The sequence below is a fragment of the Thalassophryne amazonica genome, chromosome 19, assembly GCF_902500255.1.
Source record: "Thalassophryne amazonica chromosome 19, fThaAma1.1, whole genome shotgun sequence".
Taxonomy (NCBI): Eukaryota; Metazoa; Chordata; class Actinopteri; order Batrachoidiformes; family Batrachoididae; genus Thalassophryne; species Thalassophryne amazonica.
The window spans coordinates 55,488,354-55,506,193 of NC_047121.1; the positions used below are offsets into that span (position 1 = coordinate 55,488,354).

The 17,840-nt window shown below is 44.0% G+C and overlaps 1 protein-coding gene across 1 annotated transcript in view; it reads left to right on the forward strand.

The window, feature by feature from the left end:
• The window catches only part of arid1b (AT rich interactive domain 1B (SWI1-like)), a 417,017-nt gene that overhangs the window by 338,044 nt on the left and 61,133 nt on the right, over positions 1–17,840 (forward strand). Inside the window, exon 8 of the mRNA XM_034159361.1 lies at positions 679–991. Coding sequence (XP_034015252.1) covers positions 679–991 — 313 coding nt within the window. The remainder of the gene's footprint in view (positions 1–678; positions 992–17,840) is intronic.

Consider the following 17,840-nt stretch of genomic DNA (forward strand, 5'->3'; position numbering starts at 1 on the left):
TGAGCCTTTGCCATTCTGGTTATTCTTCTATCTATTTTGATGGTTGTTTTCCGTTTTCTTCCACACATCTCTGTTTTTTTGTCCATTTTAAAGCATTGGAGCTCATTGTAGATGAACAATTTTTTGCACCTGCGTATAAGTTTTCCCCTCTCCAATCAACATTTTAATCAAACTACGCTGTTCTTCTGAACAATGTCTTGAACGTCCCATTTTCCTCAGGCTTTCAAAGAGAACAGCATGTTCAACAGGTGCTGGCTTCATCCTTAAATAGGGGACACCTGATTCATAACTGTTTGTTCCACAAAATTGACGAACTCACTGACTGAATGCCACACAACTATTATTGTGAACACCCCCTTTTTTAACTTTTTTTTTTTTTTACTAATAGCCCAATTTCATAGCCGTAAGAGTGTGCATATCATGAATGCTTGGTCTTGTTGGATTTGTGAGAATCTACTGAATCTACTGGTACCTTGTTTCCCATGTAACAATAAGAAATACACTCAAAACCTGGATGAATCTTTTTAGTCACATAGCACTACTATTATTCTGAACACTACTGTATAAAGGCTCTTGTTGCAGAATTTAAACAACCCATATGACAGCAGACCATGTTTTATCTTCTGGAAGCCTTTTGTTTATGTGTCTTCTACTTTTGTTTTTTTGTTTTTTTTACAGGTAACTACTCTCGGCCCTCCAACTATGGGAGTACGTCCAGTAGTAGCTACAGCGGCCCCGGGATAAACAACAATGTGGGAATGAACTCGAGCAGTCCTATGCACGGCCAAGGACCTGGTCAGCCCATACCTATGGGACGTAGCCATGGAGCAATTGGCCAGAACAGGGTGTACACCCACATGGCCCCAAGCTCCCCCAGTATGCCCCAACCAGCTGGGCCAGGGATGGGCCCTCCTTCTTTGGGTATGTCTAACTGCAAGGCCCAGGAGACACCAGTGACCATGTCGAGTTCTTCCAACTCCACACACATCAGGTAAGCCCAACAAGGACTTGTGTGTGTGACAGTCCTGGTCTAATTCTGGTCTAGTCCTGGTCTAGTGGTTAAGGTGTTGGGCTTGAGTCCAGAAGATCATGGGTTCAAATCCCCGCCTGACTGGAAAATCACTAAGGGCCCTTGGGCAAGGCCTTTAATCCCCTATTGCTCCCGGTGTGTAGTGAGCGCCTTGTATGGCAGCACCCTGACATCGGGGTGAATGTGAGGCATAATTGTAAAGCGCTTTGAGCATCTGATGCAGATGGAAAAGCGCTATATAAATGCAGTCCATTTACCATTTAATTCAATTGAAAGGTCTTGTGCAGTTGAACACTTGGGAATATGTTGTCATGTAGCTTCAAATGATGGGTTAGGTTATTGAAAACAGTCCCAACTGTCTCTAAAGTCACACCACATGGTTTTGAGTGGCTTGAACATCTTGATGAAGGATGTCACCACATAGGGATGTGTTGGTAGGGGAGGTAATGTCAGGAGCATGGGTGAGAGGGTGCAGGTTTTCCTTGCAACAAATCACCTCGGCAGGTGATTCCCAGGTGATCAAGACTTTAAATTGAGTGGAGGAGCTCATTATTAAAACCGTCTGGTGAAGCGATCAGTTACAAGGAAGACTTGCACTGTCTCAGCCCGTGAAGAGCTGAGACAGTGAAGTCCATCCCTGGTTGAGAGGTTACAGATGCGGGCTTGTTATTCTTGGATCCTTGGTTCGATTCCTTGTCAGATAAGAATATCACTAATGTTCTTTGGGCCAGGTCCTAATCTTCAAGTGGCTTCCGTTGTACAGTTGAATGCCTTGTGTGGTACCATGTTGACATTGACCATTTAGTTTATTACACACCATCTCGCTATTTCTCCACAACAAATGCCGAATGTTGAAACCTGAAATTCCATTCAGTTCATGATTGGCCGATTGGGCCATGAGAGGAATTCAAAATAAAATTCAAAACGTCTTTTATTTTTGTAATTTAGTATGAAATTGCCTTATAATAATAATAATAATAATAATAATAATAATAATAAAGAAACACAGTCATGGTATTTAAATTGGCATACTTAATTCATCATATTAGTCTTGTCAATCAAAATTGTAATTTAAGCTTTTTGGGTGCGCTGCAGAACATTTTCGGATTTCAAAGTGGGCCCCGGTGTTCTTAAATTTGGGCACGGCTGAGATACTTTATTTTCTTCAGTTAGCAGATGGACAAGTGTACCTAATGTAGCGGCCAAGTGAATACATTAAAAATGGGTCAACAAAACACAAGCAGATCATCTCTACTTAAATCTGTTTGCGTGTGCATGTGTGTGCGTGTACGTGTGCATGTGCATGTGTCGGCACGTTATGCACGTAATGGTCCTAAAAGAGGCCCTAACAGAGAAAAAGGAGGCATAAAGAAATGTATTACAGCTCCACTTCAAGAGGAACTCTTGTGGAACTGGCACTATTTTTACTTTACGAGTGGAATGCTAAAATTAGGGTCAAGTTTCACTTGAGATATTTAGGTTTTCAAGCAGCTCGCTATCCAGCGACTCCTCTCTGAAGGGTCGTCTGTGGGGAGGTGTCCTGAAAACCACCACAGAGCTTTTCTGCGCTGCAGAAATTGTCTCTCTCTCTCTGTCTTTTTTTATTATCATTATTCTGAGTGTCTTCTCTCCTTCAAATGTGCAAGCCAGAGTGGGTTCTCAGGGGTTTCCACGCTTCTGTGAGCCATTTCTGGAACTATCCCTATTTTCACATCTCATAAAGTGGCTGACATTTTGATAGCTGGCACTATGCACCAAGTGCCATTTGTTGCAGAAGCAGAGATATTGGCTTTTGAGAGGCCGGTACGAGCTGAAAAGGCATACCACGAGTTTAACTATGAAAACAGGAGCTGCAGCGGCGACACGGTGCACAAATACACTTTGATGCTTTAATGGCGCACGAGTTAAGGGACATTATTCCTCCATCAGGCTTGGTGCTTTGAATAAATGACTGTTTTTTTCAGTTGGGCTGTTGTGGGATTGTGTGGGCAGTCAACTTTTGCTGAACCCTGCTGGGGACCTTGTGCAAACACAACTGCAGGATTTCAGCATCTTTTTTTCCAGTCGACACAGCCTTTTGCCTAATAAAGCATCATGGGAGTCAGCTCGTTAGCATTCTGCAGACGTATTTTTGTCAATGTTCGCTCCCGTTTCTGATGATGTATGAGCGCTGTGGGTCCTGTTGAAGACAGAGGCTGGTATTTTAGATGATGTTTGTCTTTTTTGCTGTGGGGGCGTCTGTCTTAGGCGTTCTTGCAGACAGTCTCTGTATATGAGGTCACCAGTCCAGACGCTCTCACCACATCCTGGTTGGACGCAACCGCCAACTTCACCTCCATCCAGCAGCGTTGGTGCTGCAGTCACCTTACTGTGGAACCGCCTTGGGTCCATGATAGAAATCACCCAGACAGAAAACAGATCCGTCCGCCCCCATCTCTTGAAAATCATCAGCCATCTGCAGTAGCCCGATGAAATGTGGACATGCCCCTGGTCTTCTCCAGCTGCTAAGGACCTCAGCACTGAGGTCCTGGATCGTGCTGCTGTGCTGTGCTGTGCCAAGTGGCCACATGGCCAAAGTGTTGAAGCTGACATTCCCTCAGACTGCAAGTGATGCTTCTCATCCAAGGTTCCCTCAATAACCGTTCATCACAGTCATTCCAGCAGTACCCAGACATCCTCCAAAGAGACCTAAATCCACCGACATCCAGTCGCCATCTTAGGTCACTGGTTAGAGTGCAAGTCTCAAAACGTACAGTAAGACAGGAAACAAGAGGACTCCATAGACTTAGACCTTCATTCTCCTGCATTGTGAGGAGGTGATGGTCTAGTGGTTAAGGCGTTGGGCTTGAGACCAGAAGATCCTCAGTTCAAATCCCAGTCTGACTGGCAAATCGCTAAGGGCCCTTAGGCAAGGTTTTTAATCCCCTATTGCTCCCGGTGTGTAGTGGGCGCCTTGTATGGCAGCACCCTGACATCGGGGTGAATGTGAGGCATTATTTGTAAAGCGCTTTGAGCGTCTGATGCAGATGGAAAAGCGCTATATAAATGCAGTCCATTTTTACCATTTTACCATTCATTGTCCAGTAACCTCATAACTTTATTAAGGCTTACCAAGCATCTCTCAATCTTGATCCCAGTTCTGGGGTAACTGGGTACCTGGCAAAAATGTGTGAGTAAAACATTACAGTGAACCAAATTAGCTGATTTGTAGTGAGCGGGTCAACCTAGCCCAGTCAATATCCAAACAACTTTAGTTTTTTCCAGCTTTTGCAAGCCAGCGTAACCTGCGTTGTCCCACTTACTGGGACTAAACTCAGAATCACCAACATGAGCGACAGACGTTCTTACCATGAGACTAAATCCCAAATGACAACTACTACTGAGTCAGTGCACAGCACCACCTGCTGGTTATGGTTACACTGATTTTATATTTCCTTTGTCTGCTGCCTTTTCAGAAAAAAGTAACTGTAAATTGTAGTTTCATTTGATGTTGTTAATAATAAAAAATTTTGTCGCTTTTTGTGACTGTAGGAACCTTCATTAGTTTTCTGTGGGTTTAGCTAGTTTCAGTTAACTTTCCGTTTCCTTGATAATCACAAGCTTTTTCTGACTTTCACCAACTTTTATCAGCTTTCTGAACTTTAGCTAACTTTAGTTCACATTGGACTTCAGCTCTTTCTTTCTATCTAACTTAACTTGCTTTGTGTCATATTTTCTGACTATGTAAACATTTATTGTGGTTCTCTGCATTTAGATAGCTTAAATTCGGTTTCTCTGACTTTAAGTAAGAACAACAGTCACATCTGTCCATGTCTGCCACAAGTACCAACTCCATCCTTACCTAAGGCCATAATAATAATAATTATAATTATAATATGGTCCCCTTCTGGTTACCCAGCCAACCAATCAGAATGTTTTTGCTAGCTCACCAGTTTTGCATGAAAGCAGCCCTTCCATTGGTTTAGATGGCAAAGAAAGATGAAGTCGGCTAGCAAGTCTCTTGTACAGAAAATAATTGGGATTAATGTGCTAAAAATGCAATCATGTGCCCAAACTGAGGATGGTGTGTCATTTCCTGTGGGATTATTCAATGAGAAACCTGTTTGAAGAGCAACACCCATCATTCAATCCATAGATGAACCAGGTTACAACAACGTACTGAAACATCATTGGGTGTGACAGTTACAGAACTAGTGGACTGTGAAGAAGAAAAACAGTGGAGCTTGCGTTGTCTGTGCATGCATAAAAAGCAAAGTGCATTTTTTTCCTCCCTAGAACCATATTTATTTCAGTTGCTGTTTTTTGGGGGCGGGGGCTACCATTTAAAAAAAAACACACAGACACTGGAGAATATGTAGACAATTAATATTATGAATTTAAAAAGTTCCTATAAAGTCAAAAATTAGCATCAGTCTTCCTGACATTATGAGTAAGGCCTTTGTTCCTAATATAATAATTGTAACAGTACACTGTATGTAGTATATGGACTAGGGATGCAATTAATGCTTGTTTTTGCTATTAATTATCCGATTGGGTGTTTTTCATGATTGTTTAATTTATTAGGGGAGGTGAGGGTCTTGTGGTTAAGCGTTGGACTTGAGACCAGAGGATCCTCTATTCAAATCCCAGCCTGACTGGAAAATCACTAAGGGCCTTTGGGCAAGGTCCTTAATCCCCTAGTTGCTCCCGCTGTGTAGTAAGTGCCTTTGTATGGCAGTAGCCTCACATCGGGGTGAATGTGAGGCGTTAGTGTGTAAAGAGCTTTGAGCATCTGATGTAGATGGAAAAGCGCTGTATAAATGCAGTCCATTTATCATTTATTAGTCTATAAAATGGCATAAAAGTGTGAAAAATACAAATTGCAAATCTTTATTTTATAAATGTCAACAGTCCAAAACCCCACTTTTTTATAATATATATCTAGACTCTAAACTATGTAAAACTAAAAAAAAAAGAGCAAATCTTCACATTTCCATTTCCACTTCCAGGGATTTGACAAAAAAAAGAGCAAATCTTCACATTTCCATTTCCACTTCCAGGGATTTGACCCACAGAAGGATCATCACTGTGGAAAAGGCCTGTAGAGTCACAGCAGTATATTTACATCCTGTACGCTCCTGTACAGTTAGGCGTGTTGTGACAGCACGGCCACTCTTTTAAGCACTGAAGTGAAGTTCCATCCATCCATCCATTTTCTTCCGCTTTATCCGGAGTCGGGTCGCGGGAGCAGCAGCTCAAGCAAAGCCACCCAGACCTTCCGATCCACACACACCTCCCCCAGCTCCTCTGGGGGAACCCCAAGGCGTTCCCAAGCCAGCCAAGAGATGTAGTCCCTCCAGCGTGTCCTGGGTCTTCCCTGGGGCATCCTCCCAATGGGACGTGCCTGGAACACCTCTCCAGCGAGGCGTCCAGGGGGCATCCGGAAAAGATGCCTGAGCCACCTCAACTGACTCCTTTCGACGTGGAGGAGCAGCGGCTCGACTCCGAGCTCCTCCAGAGTGACCGAGCTCCTCACCCTATCTCTAAGGGAGCGCCCAGCCACCCTGCAGAGGAAACTCATCTCGGCCGCTTGTACTCGCGATCGCGTTCTTTCGGTCATGAGCCAAATCTCATGACCATAGGTGAGGATTACAATGTAGATTGATCGGTAAATTGAGAGCTTTGCCCCCCTACTGAGCTGTCTCTTCACCATGACGGTCCGATACAGCGACTGCATCACTGCAGATGCTGCACCGATCCGTCTGTCGATCGCACGCTCCATCCGTCCCTCACTCGTGAACAAGACCCCGAGATACTTAAACTCCTCCACTTGAGGCAAGGACACTCCACCAACCTGAAGAGGGCAGAGCACCTTTTTCCGGTTGAGAACCATGGCCTCGGATTTGGAGGTGCTGATTTTCATCCCGGACGCTTCACACTCGGCTGCAAACCGCCCCAGTGCACGCTGAAGGTCCTGATTTGACGAAGCCAACAGAACCACATTGTCCGCAAACAGCAGAGACGAGATTCTGTGGTTCCCAAACCAGACCCCCTCTACAGCCTGGCTGCACCTAGAAATTCTGTCCATAAAAATAATGAACAGAACCAGTGACAAAGGGCAGCCCTGGCGGAGGCCAATGTACACTGGAAACAGGTTTGACTTACTACCGGCAATGCGAACCAAGCTCCTGCTGCGGTCGTACAGGGACCGGATAGCCCTTAGCAAAGGACCCCGGACCCCATACTCCCGTGAGCACCCCCCACAGGGTGCCCTGAGGGACACAGTGGAACGCCTTCTCCAGATCCACAAAACACATGTGGACTGGTTGGGCGAACTCCCATGAACCCTTGAGCACCCGATGGAATGTGTAGAGCTGGTCCAGTGTGCCGCGACCAGGACGAAAACCACACTGCTCCTCCCGAATCCAAGGTTCGACTATTGGTCGAATTCTCCTCTCCAGTACTCTGGAATAGACCTTACTGGGGAGGCTGAGGAGTGTGATCCCCCTCTAGTTGAAACACACCCTTTGGTCCCCCTTCTTAAACAGAGGGACCACCACCCCGGTCTGCCAACCCAGAGGCACTGTCCCCAATCGCCACGCGATGTTGCAGAGGCGTGTCAGCCAAGACAGTCCCACAACATCCAGAGACTTAAGGTACTCAGGACGGATTTCATCCACCCCAGGAGCTTTCTCACCACCTCGGTGACTTCGGCCTGGGTAATGGATGAGTCCGCCTCTGAGTCCCCAGTCTTTGCTTCCTCTTCAGAAGACGTGACGATGAGATTGAGGAGATCCTCGAAGTATTCCTTCCACCGCCCGACAACATCCCCAGTCAGGGTCAACAGCTTCCCACCCACACCGTAAACAGTCCTGGTGGAGAGCTGCTTCCGCCTCCTGAGGCATCGGACAGTTTGTCAGAATCTCTTCGAGGCTGACCGATAGTCCTCCTCCATGGCCTCCCCGAACTCCTCTCAGACCCGAGTTTTTGCCTCTGCGACCGCACAGGCTGCGGCACGCTTGGCCTGCCAGTACCTGTCAGCTGCCTCTGGGGTCCCATCTACCAACAAAGATAAGTAGGACTCCTTCTTCAGCTTGACGGCATCCCTTACTTCCGGCGTCCACCACCGGGTTCGGGGATTGCCGCTGCGACAGGCACCAGAGACCTTGTGACCACAGCTACGAGCGGCCGCATCGACAATGGAGGTGGAGAACATGGTCCACTCGGACTCCGTGTCTCCAACCTCCCCCGGGATCTGGGAGAAGCTCTCCCGGAGGTGGGAGTTGAAGACCTCGCTGACAGAGGGTTCCACCAGTCATTCCAAGCAGACCCTCATGATACGTTTGGGCCTGCCAGGTCTGACCGGCTTCCTCCCCTCCCAGCGGATCCAACTCATCACCAGGTGGTGATCGGTCGACAGCTCTGCCCCTCTCTTCACTCGAGTGTCCGAGACACGTGGCCGAAGGTCAGATGATACGACTACAAAGTCGATCATAGACCTCTGGCTCAGGGTGTCCTGGTGCCACGTGCACTTATGGACACCCTTGTGCTCGAACATGGTGTTTGTGATGGACAAACTGTGACTAGCACAGAAGTCCAACAACTGAACACCACTCAGGTTCAGATCGGGGAGGCCGTGCTTCCCGATCACCCCCCTCCAGGTCTCACTGTCGCCGCCCATGTGGGTGTTGAAATCCCCCAGGAGAACAATGGAGTCCCCAGTCGGAGCGCTATCTAGTACCCCTTCCAGGGATTCCAAGAAGGTCGGATACTCCGCACTGCCGCTCGGCCCGTAGGCCGAGACAACGGTGAGAGACCTGTCCCCAACCCCAGGGGTAGGGACGCAACCCTCTCGTTCACTGGAGTGAACTCCAACACATGGTGACTGAGCTGGGGAGCAATAAGCAATGCAACCCCAGCTCTCCGCCTTTCCCCATGGGCAACGCCAGAAAAATGAAGTGTCCAGCCCCTCTCCAGGAGTTGGGTACCAGAGCCCATGCTGTGCGTGGAGGTAAGCCCGACTATCTCTAGTCGGTATCTCTCAACCTCCCGCACAAGCTCAGGCTCCTTCCTCCCCAGCGAGGTGACATTCCACATCCCAACAGCCAGGGGCTGTGAGCATGGACCGGGCCGCCGGGCCACCCGCCCTCGACCGCCACCCAATCCTCTCTGCACCCGACCCCCGTGGCCCCCTCTGCAGGTGGTGAACCCACAGGAAGGAGTGCAGTTGGAACTCGCAAATTCAATTTTTTTTTATTATTTTATTTATTTTGGATAAATCTACAAATCTTTTCCAAGACAAATGTGAATATGATGTGCTTTGTTAACTGGCAGATTTTCCAGGCTGAACAGAAACACTGATGTTCCTCAGAAGCTCCCTGTGAGGGCAGAACAAGACGAGTCATCATTGTCATCGGTCTAATTGCCATCATCACCTTCATCATCATCGCTGTAGTCATGATCTGCATGTCTTAGTCACTAATGGCTGCACGTGCATGCGCACACTCGCGGAGTTTCACGTGTGTGTATGTGTGTGTGTTGACATTGGCCGGTGACGTCATTGGCTGACAGTATGTCTGATTAATTGCGTGCATCGGGGACGCAGTGCTCCACATGCACACTTCCAAATGCAGCCACACATCAATGCACACGCATGAAGAGAAGGTTCAGCTGTCAATAAGACGCGACACGACATGATCCCCACTGCTGGGACCAATCAGGACGCCTGTCTGTCGGTCTCTGCCCTCGTTCTGCCATGCCACCAGAGAGGTGTCACTCACCGTTGTGCCGTGAGAGGAAAATGCACTGTCTGCACCCTGCACCCCCTTCCCCCACCAAAATACTGTCTCACGAGTTTGCTGGTTAATGTAATGATTTTCCAAAATTTTAGACCTACCTGAACAAGTTGTGCACACACAATCATCAAAACAAAATAAGAGAATCAAAAGTGTTGCACTTGACCCAGACTTAACTAGAAAGACACTTCTGACTTCTTCCCATCAGATCTTTGTGATGTCATAAAGCAAGAAAGAATGAGATATAATACACAATTTTGAAGGACATCAGCAGCAATTTTTTTTTTTTTTTTTTGCTAATAATTCTTCCCTGACCCACAACAACTCTCCTGTGTTTTTTCAAAATTCATTTATCCTGCAGACAGGCAGACGGGGACATTCACACAAACTCCAGATGTTTACTCTGTTTCTTTCTTTCTTTCGTCAACACAGAACCCAAAGCATGTGACAGACTGTGTTTGTGTAGAAACATAAGGTACAGTAGTGTTCAGAATAATAGTAGTGCTATGTGACTAAAAAGATTAATCCAGGTTTTGAGTATATTTCTTATTGTTACATGGGAAACAAGGTACCAGTAGATTCAGTAGATTCTCACAAATCCAACAAGACCAAGCATTCATGATATGCACACTCTTAAGGCTATGAAATTGGGCTATTAGCAAAAAAAGTAGAAAAGGGGGTGTTCACAATAATAGTAGCATCTGCTGTTGACGCTACAAACTCAAAACTATTATGTTCAAACTGCTTTTTTAGCAATCCTGTGAATCACTAAACTAGTATTTAGTTCTATAACCACAGTTTTTCATGATTTCTTCACATCTGTGAGGCATTAATTTTGTTGGTTTGGAACCAAGATTTTGCTTGTTTACTAGTGTGCTTGGGGTCATTGTCTTGTTGAAACACCCATTTCAAGGGCATGTCCTCTTCAGCATAAGGCAACATGACATCTTCAAGTATTTTGACATATCCAAACTGATCCATGATACCTGGTATGCGATATATAGGCCCAACACCATAGTAGGAGAAACATGCCCATATCATGATGCTTGCACCACCATGCTTCACTGTCTTCACTGTGAACTGTGGCTTGAATTCAGAGTTTGGGGGTCGTCTCACAAACTGTCTGCGGCCCTTGGACCCAAAAAGAACAATTTTACTCTCATCAGTCCACAAAATAGTCCTCCATTTCTCTTTAGGCCAGTTGATGTGTTCTTTGGCAAATTGTAACCTCTTCTGCACATGTCTTTTATTTAACAGAGGGACTTTGCGGGGGATTCTTGCAAATAAATTAGCTTCACGCAGTTCTGTTTTTTTTTTTGTTGTCCATTTTAAAGCATTGGAGATCATTGTAGATGAACAGCCTATAATTTTTTGCACCTGCGTATAAGTTTTCCCTCTCCAATCAACTTTTTAATCAAACTACGTTGTTCTTCTAAACAATGTCTTGAACATCCCATTTTCCTCAGGCTTTCAAAGAGAAAAGCATGTTCAACAGGTGCTGGCTTCATCCTTAAATAGGGGACACCTGATTCACACCTGTTTGCTCCACAAAACTGACGAACTCACTGACTGAATGCCACGCTACTATTATTGTGAACACCCCCTTTTCTACTTTTTTTTTACTAATAGCCCAATCTCATAGCCTTAAGAGTGTGCATATCATGAATGTTTGGTCTTGTTGGATTTGTGAGAATCTACTGAATCTACTGGTACCTTGTTTCCCATGTAACAATAAGAAATATACTCAAAACCTGGATTAATCTTTTTAGTTACATAGCACTACTATTATTCTGAACACTACTGTATTTGACCTTTGACATTAGCATTCAAATTGGCAAAATCTGAATTTTGTGGTGATCATTTACGCTGCAGACATGCAGACATGATAAACAGATTAATCATCAGTCTACAGAACACAATCTGTCCATTCTTTTGACACTTACAACAGGAAAAAAAAAACAGATTTTGACACAAGATTTGGCTACATCCAGCTTCTCCAGAATGTCTTCTTCTGGTTTTCCTTTGAGGTTAGTCTAATGCAGTTCTGTGTTCCACACTGAATCCTGCAGAGCAGGCACACTGCTCAGAAGTCTGGAAAAGTCCAGTTTTACCAGAATTTGTTAGGACTCACCATTCCTTGGCCTGGCCTACATTTGACTCAGGACAGTCTGGAGCAGGTGGCAAAATTGGTGTATACTTAAGGTGAGCCTGCCCTCAACTCTTGTGGATATCTCGGGTTCATGTTTTTGTGCGTGGCAGGAAAATTTTACCTGACCCTGCATCAGGACACCTTCAATCCAGCCGAGATCCTGACCTACTACTACACAGTAAAGTCACCGGTGTAAAACTAACACTGGCAGTGTTGAATTAACACTGCCAGTGTACATATGGTCCTACTCTAGTCAGAGTGGGACCGTATGTTCACAGTCAGTGTTAATTTAACACTGGTGATTTTACTGTGTACCCACCCCCCCACCCCCCCTGGCCACACACCAGCCACATGCAGGGTCGCAACTCTGGACAATTTGGTGCCAAACTCACAGAAGTCATCCAGCTTCTTTAAAAACATAGTTAAGTGTCTCCAAAAGACACCAGGAAAACTATTTGTCATTTTCAAAAAGTGTTCCATAAACATGGCGCCATTTCAAGAAATTTCTCTGTGCACATGAAACCACTGAAAACGACTGAAAAGGCTGTCGTATGTATACCAGGCCTGTATGTGGCGCTGTGTAACGCTCTCACAAAAAATGGAGATGACAGTGTGGAGCATGTGCACTGTATACAAACACAGAAGAAGAAGATGACATCATCATTTCACAAAGGTTGCGTATGGTTGTACACAGGAAAAATGCAAAGGCGCCGTTTTGAGATTTATCCTCTCTGGGACCCATTTTCATGCTCTGAAAACGCCGACTCCATGTGGATGAAACGCCAATATGATGCAAAACTTCTGCAGATACGCCTGAAGTCATCGATCCACTGTCAGTTGGGCTAGTGGTATAAAGTAAGATAACTGGAGCCGACTCCAGATTGGCTTCAGTTGTTCACAGAGTCACAAAATACTCCTTTTTTAATTCAGGGAAATCTCTTGGGTAACTTTTTCAGCTCCACACGACACTGAAAGATCCGCACACGTGACCACAGTGACCGCTGGTGTGACGTCTTTTTATTATCATTTCTGGTTGAGAATAAAACTGTGATTTTCCATCACTGCTCTCTGACTGCTGTTTTGTATTTTTATTTTTTTCACCAGTTTTTACTTTGTTTAGTTAAAATGACAGCACGTCTTCTGTGCTGCAGGAAAAAACCCTGGCAGCCTGTTTACTACGACAAAATGCTCTAATGAACTGGCTGGTGGCAAAAAACTGTTTTCACTGTTCGTTTTTTTGTTTTTTGAAGTACTTTTTTATCTTTCTGATAATCCGCCATTCTTTTCTAATATTGATTCTTTTTGAGTGTCTTATTTTAGTCCACTTTTCCCTGTGATTTAAAACCATAAAAAGCTCCTAAATGAGTGAAGATGGAGATTATTTTTGCAGAGCGCTGGCGCTTCTGCTGTCGCTTCTGCTGTCGCTGGTTCTTTGTCTTTCATGTCGACCCGTCTGTTCTCTCTCCTCCCACCTGTTTCTTTCTTTTTTACCATCTCCCCCAGCTGTAGCACCCTCTCTCTCTCTCTCTCTCTCTCTCTCTCTCTCTCTCTCTGTCTCTCTCTTTCTCTCTGTGCTGCTGCGCAGCCCTGTTATCCTACCCAGACTGTTTTATCTCCATCGTCTTTCCTCCCAATTTGCTTTTTGTTCCGTCTCCAGCACAGCCTTGTTATGTTTTTCCTCCTCAGATCCTAGTTTAGAACATCTGAGGCCGATCAGGAGAAAATTGGCCTGTAAAACCTCCAGTTAAAGGCGCCAGTTCCCCCGTTTGCTCTCCAGATCTCGGTGTAACATTGTGAAACATTCTTCCTGTGAAACAAATTGTTAGTTGTCGCACATATCTGCTGTCTGTCTTTGATGCATCAACCCCGAGTGAACCGCCTCAGCCACCCGCTCCCGATCTCCCAACTCCAGCTTTAGTTAACAGAGGTCTCATTGATTCCTCTCTGTTTGCTCTCTGTTTTTGTCCTTTGTTTCTTCGCCACATCTTCTCCGATGTGTCCCAACAATACGGGTCTACATCTACACCTCGACATCGTTCTCTGAGTCAAACACGCAGCTTCATTAAAGATCAACAGAAGACGGCCGCTTCCAGTGTCCCACAGTCACAGGCGAGGGTCTTGGGGAAGTTGTCCAGTGTTATGAGAGTATTTCCTCGACTGACTGACTGGACTTTAAAACTAATGTCGGCCCATTTTCTATATTTTGTCTTTAAAGTCACTTGGCTTCCCTGAACTAGCTCAGTCTTGGATGAACCACTAACAGACCAAACAGGCGCCTTCTTTTGACACGTCTGTGCGGGTCTATGTGTCTAATGGACTTTTCTCTGTACAGTCCAGTCCTGAACCTCTTCTCTACTCAGCCCCTTTTGCCATTTCTTTATCCATCTACCTCCACTCCAGCTTTTCCCTCCTGCTTATCCCTCTATTACTAATATCTCCACCAGGTCTTCTCATCAGGTCCAAACCACCTCAACCCACTTTCCTGCACTTTTAGACTTGTTCTTCTTGTACTTCTTATTCTGTAAAACTTTATAACACCACACATCAACTTCTTCTACTGCACTCCCTTCCCTGCCCATGTCTCAGACAGTCTTTCAAACAGGATCTCTAACTCTCACCTCGTCACCTTGATTCTTGATTCTTCAATCCAGATTGTGTCCTACTCATTCACTCTTCTCAGGACTTCTCCTTGCAAGGTAGACTTTGCTTCTATTCATTGATACTTCTATTATTCAGTCCTCTGTTTTCCCAGAAATATAGGGACAATATGCATCACGATAATTAGCCACCAATTCAACACACATCAGAAACGTAAGAAATGCAACAAAGTATTGCAGCTTGGTGTTACAATATATTGTGAATTTTAAGTTAGACCATTGGGCGAAAGCTGGGGAATTCGTTACTCACATACATGTGAGTGACAAATGGTGTAAACAGTATACAATAAAAGACAAAGTATGCACCCCAGATATAGAACTGCTTTGTGTATCAATGAGACCTCACTATCTGCCAAGGGAGTTTGGCAACATCATTATAGGCGCCGTTTATATACCCCCCAGCGGCAATGCAGGCAAAGCAGCCGCGTGCATTGCAGAGTGCGCGCAAGAACAGCTACAGCACACACTGGGAGCACCTATGTTTTTCCTAGGTGGCTTCAACCATTGTAAGCCAGAGTCTGTTTTATCAGGCTTTGAACAGTATGTAAACTGTCACACAAGACATAACAGGATATTGAACAAGTGCTATGGCAACATCAAGGGTGCATACTCTGCAAAGCCAAAGCCTCCTCTCTCTAACTCGGACCATAATATAATACATTTGATTCCTTCATATAAATCAGTCTTCAAATCATGTAAACCTGTACATAAGACCGTTAATGTCTGGACAGATGATTCAATTGAGGCACTAAAAGGATGCTTCTTGTGTACAGACTGGTCCATATTTCACACTTTAGAGCTTGATGAGGCCACAGACACGGTTACAGACTATGTGAAATTCTGCCTTGATAATGTGGTAGCTAAGAAGAATGTCATCATCTATCCTAACAACAAGTCCTACATAACTAAAGAAATCAAAGAGTGCATAAATAGGAAAAAGCAAGCGTTTCGTAATAAAGACAGAGTAAGTCTGATAGAAATTCAAAAGGAACTGAAACAACTCTTAACTAAAGCAAGAGAACGATACAGACAAATAATGGAACAAAGCCTCTTAACTTCAAATACTAAAAAACTCTGGGACACAATGAAACTAGCTGCTAATATGAATCCTACAAAAAAGCAAATTATTACTTTGGAGGAACAGCAAAGATCAAATGAGTTGAATGATTTATATTTGAGATTTGACAAAGATAACTTTTCTCAGGAGTGTGATGGAGTGATGCAGTCACTACCAGAAATCAGTACCACTACTGGCTGGAAGTGGATCCACCTAGTTTCCAGTGTCTTCTCCGTACTGTGAGAACTGGTAAATCCACTGGCCCTGATGGACTGCCGGCTTTTCTGCTCAAAAGCTGTGCAGAGGTACTGACACCAGCATGGTGTCCTATATTTCAGCATTCATTAGACACCAGTACTGTTCCAGCTCTATGGAAGAGGTCTATTATAATACCAGTGCCCAAAAAGCCTTGTGCTACAGAAAATAATGACTTTTGCCCTGTAGCCTTGACCCCAATTATTGCAAAATGTTTTGAAAGATTAGTTTTGTCACTGCTTAAAACAGAAGTACAGCCCATGTTAGATGCATGTCAGTTTGCCTATAAGCATGCGCGTAGCACTGAGGATGCCATTCTATGCATGTTGCACCTTGTTTCTAAGCATCTGGAAGGCACAAAAACATATATTCGCACTTTATTTATTGATTTTAGCTCAGCTTTTAATACTGTGCAACTCCACCTACTTTTTAGGAAATTGAAGGACATGAATGTTAATGTAATTCTTATAAAATGGTTTTATTCTTTTTTAACTAACCGCACACAGCAAGTGAAGCTTAATCAGACATTATCAGATATCAAACACTATAATACAGGAGTTCCACAAGGCTGTGTGATTTCGCCAACACTTTTTACAATTTATACTAATGACTGCAGGAAAGTACGCCCCAATAATTTTATTTTTAAATTTGCAGATGACACAGCAATCGTCAGCCTCTTGCATAAGGACATGGACCCTTTTGTCTACTACAATGAGATTGACACCTTTATTAAGTGGTGTGACAAAAACCATCTGATTTTAAATGTGTCAAAAACACAAGCGATGGTTTTTGACCCAAGGCAAGTGACAACACACAAGCCAGTAGTCATTTCAGACCAAACTATAAATCAGGTGCTAACATATAAATATCTAGGGGTCCATATCGATAATTTGCTGAACTGGAAATCACACATTGATAATTTGTGCAACAAACTGCAGCAAAGAATGTATTTTTTGAGACAACTGAGGCTTTATGGTGTTAGCAATCAGATCATGCTAATTTTTTACAAAGCTATCTTAGACAGCCTAATTAGATATGGAATCACTGCCTGGTTTGGTAACCTTACAGTTCAACTCAAAGATAGGTTGTCTAATATGCACAAAACAGCAATGAAAATAATTGGTATGAAAAAATATGAGTCCATTGAGAAGCTGTATAACCAGTCAGTTATGACGTGGGCAACAAAAATCTGCTCAAACTCCACTCACGCACTGTCCTCAGAGTATGAACTCCCTTCAGGAAGAAGATTTCGTATACCAAAGTGTAAAACAAATTGTCTCAAATTATCATTTGTTCCAGTTTCTATTAAACTGCTAAACAATGCAAGTAACTAGTGCAATAGAACAACGTGCAATAAACTTCAGCACTTTAGCATCTGGCACTTTTCTTAGCACTTTAAATAGTTGAATGTCTCTGTGTTGTCATTGTAATGTATTTCCTGATTTTAGTCTAAGATTTTAATTCTGTGTTTTATGTGATTTGTGTCCTTTTGTAAATTGTTCTCTGCCCTGTGAAACGATAATGTAGTGCAACGCCTAAGACAAATTTCCCTAATGGGACAATAAAGTTGACCTTGACCTTGACCTTGAAAGTAAAGTATTGCCCTTCAAGAGGCTATATGTCATAACTCATATTTAAAAAAAATACTACACATCACATCACAGGAGAACCATACTCCATATTGGGCCATTAAATAATTATAACTTTAAAATAACTTTTTGAATTAAACTGCCTGCCTGCCAATGTAAAAAACATTCTGGTCTCACATGCCATTCCAACTCATTATAGAAACTTTGCAGAATTTATTACAACCATTGAAAAATGTCAGCTACCTATTTTATAAATATGACCCAATCTACAGCCCGTGGATCCCCATATGTATGTATGTATATATTGTGCCAAACCAACATGCAGATAA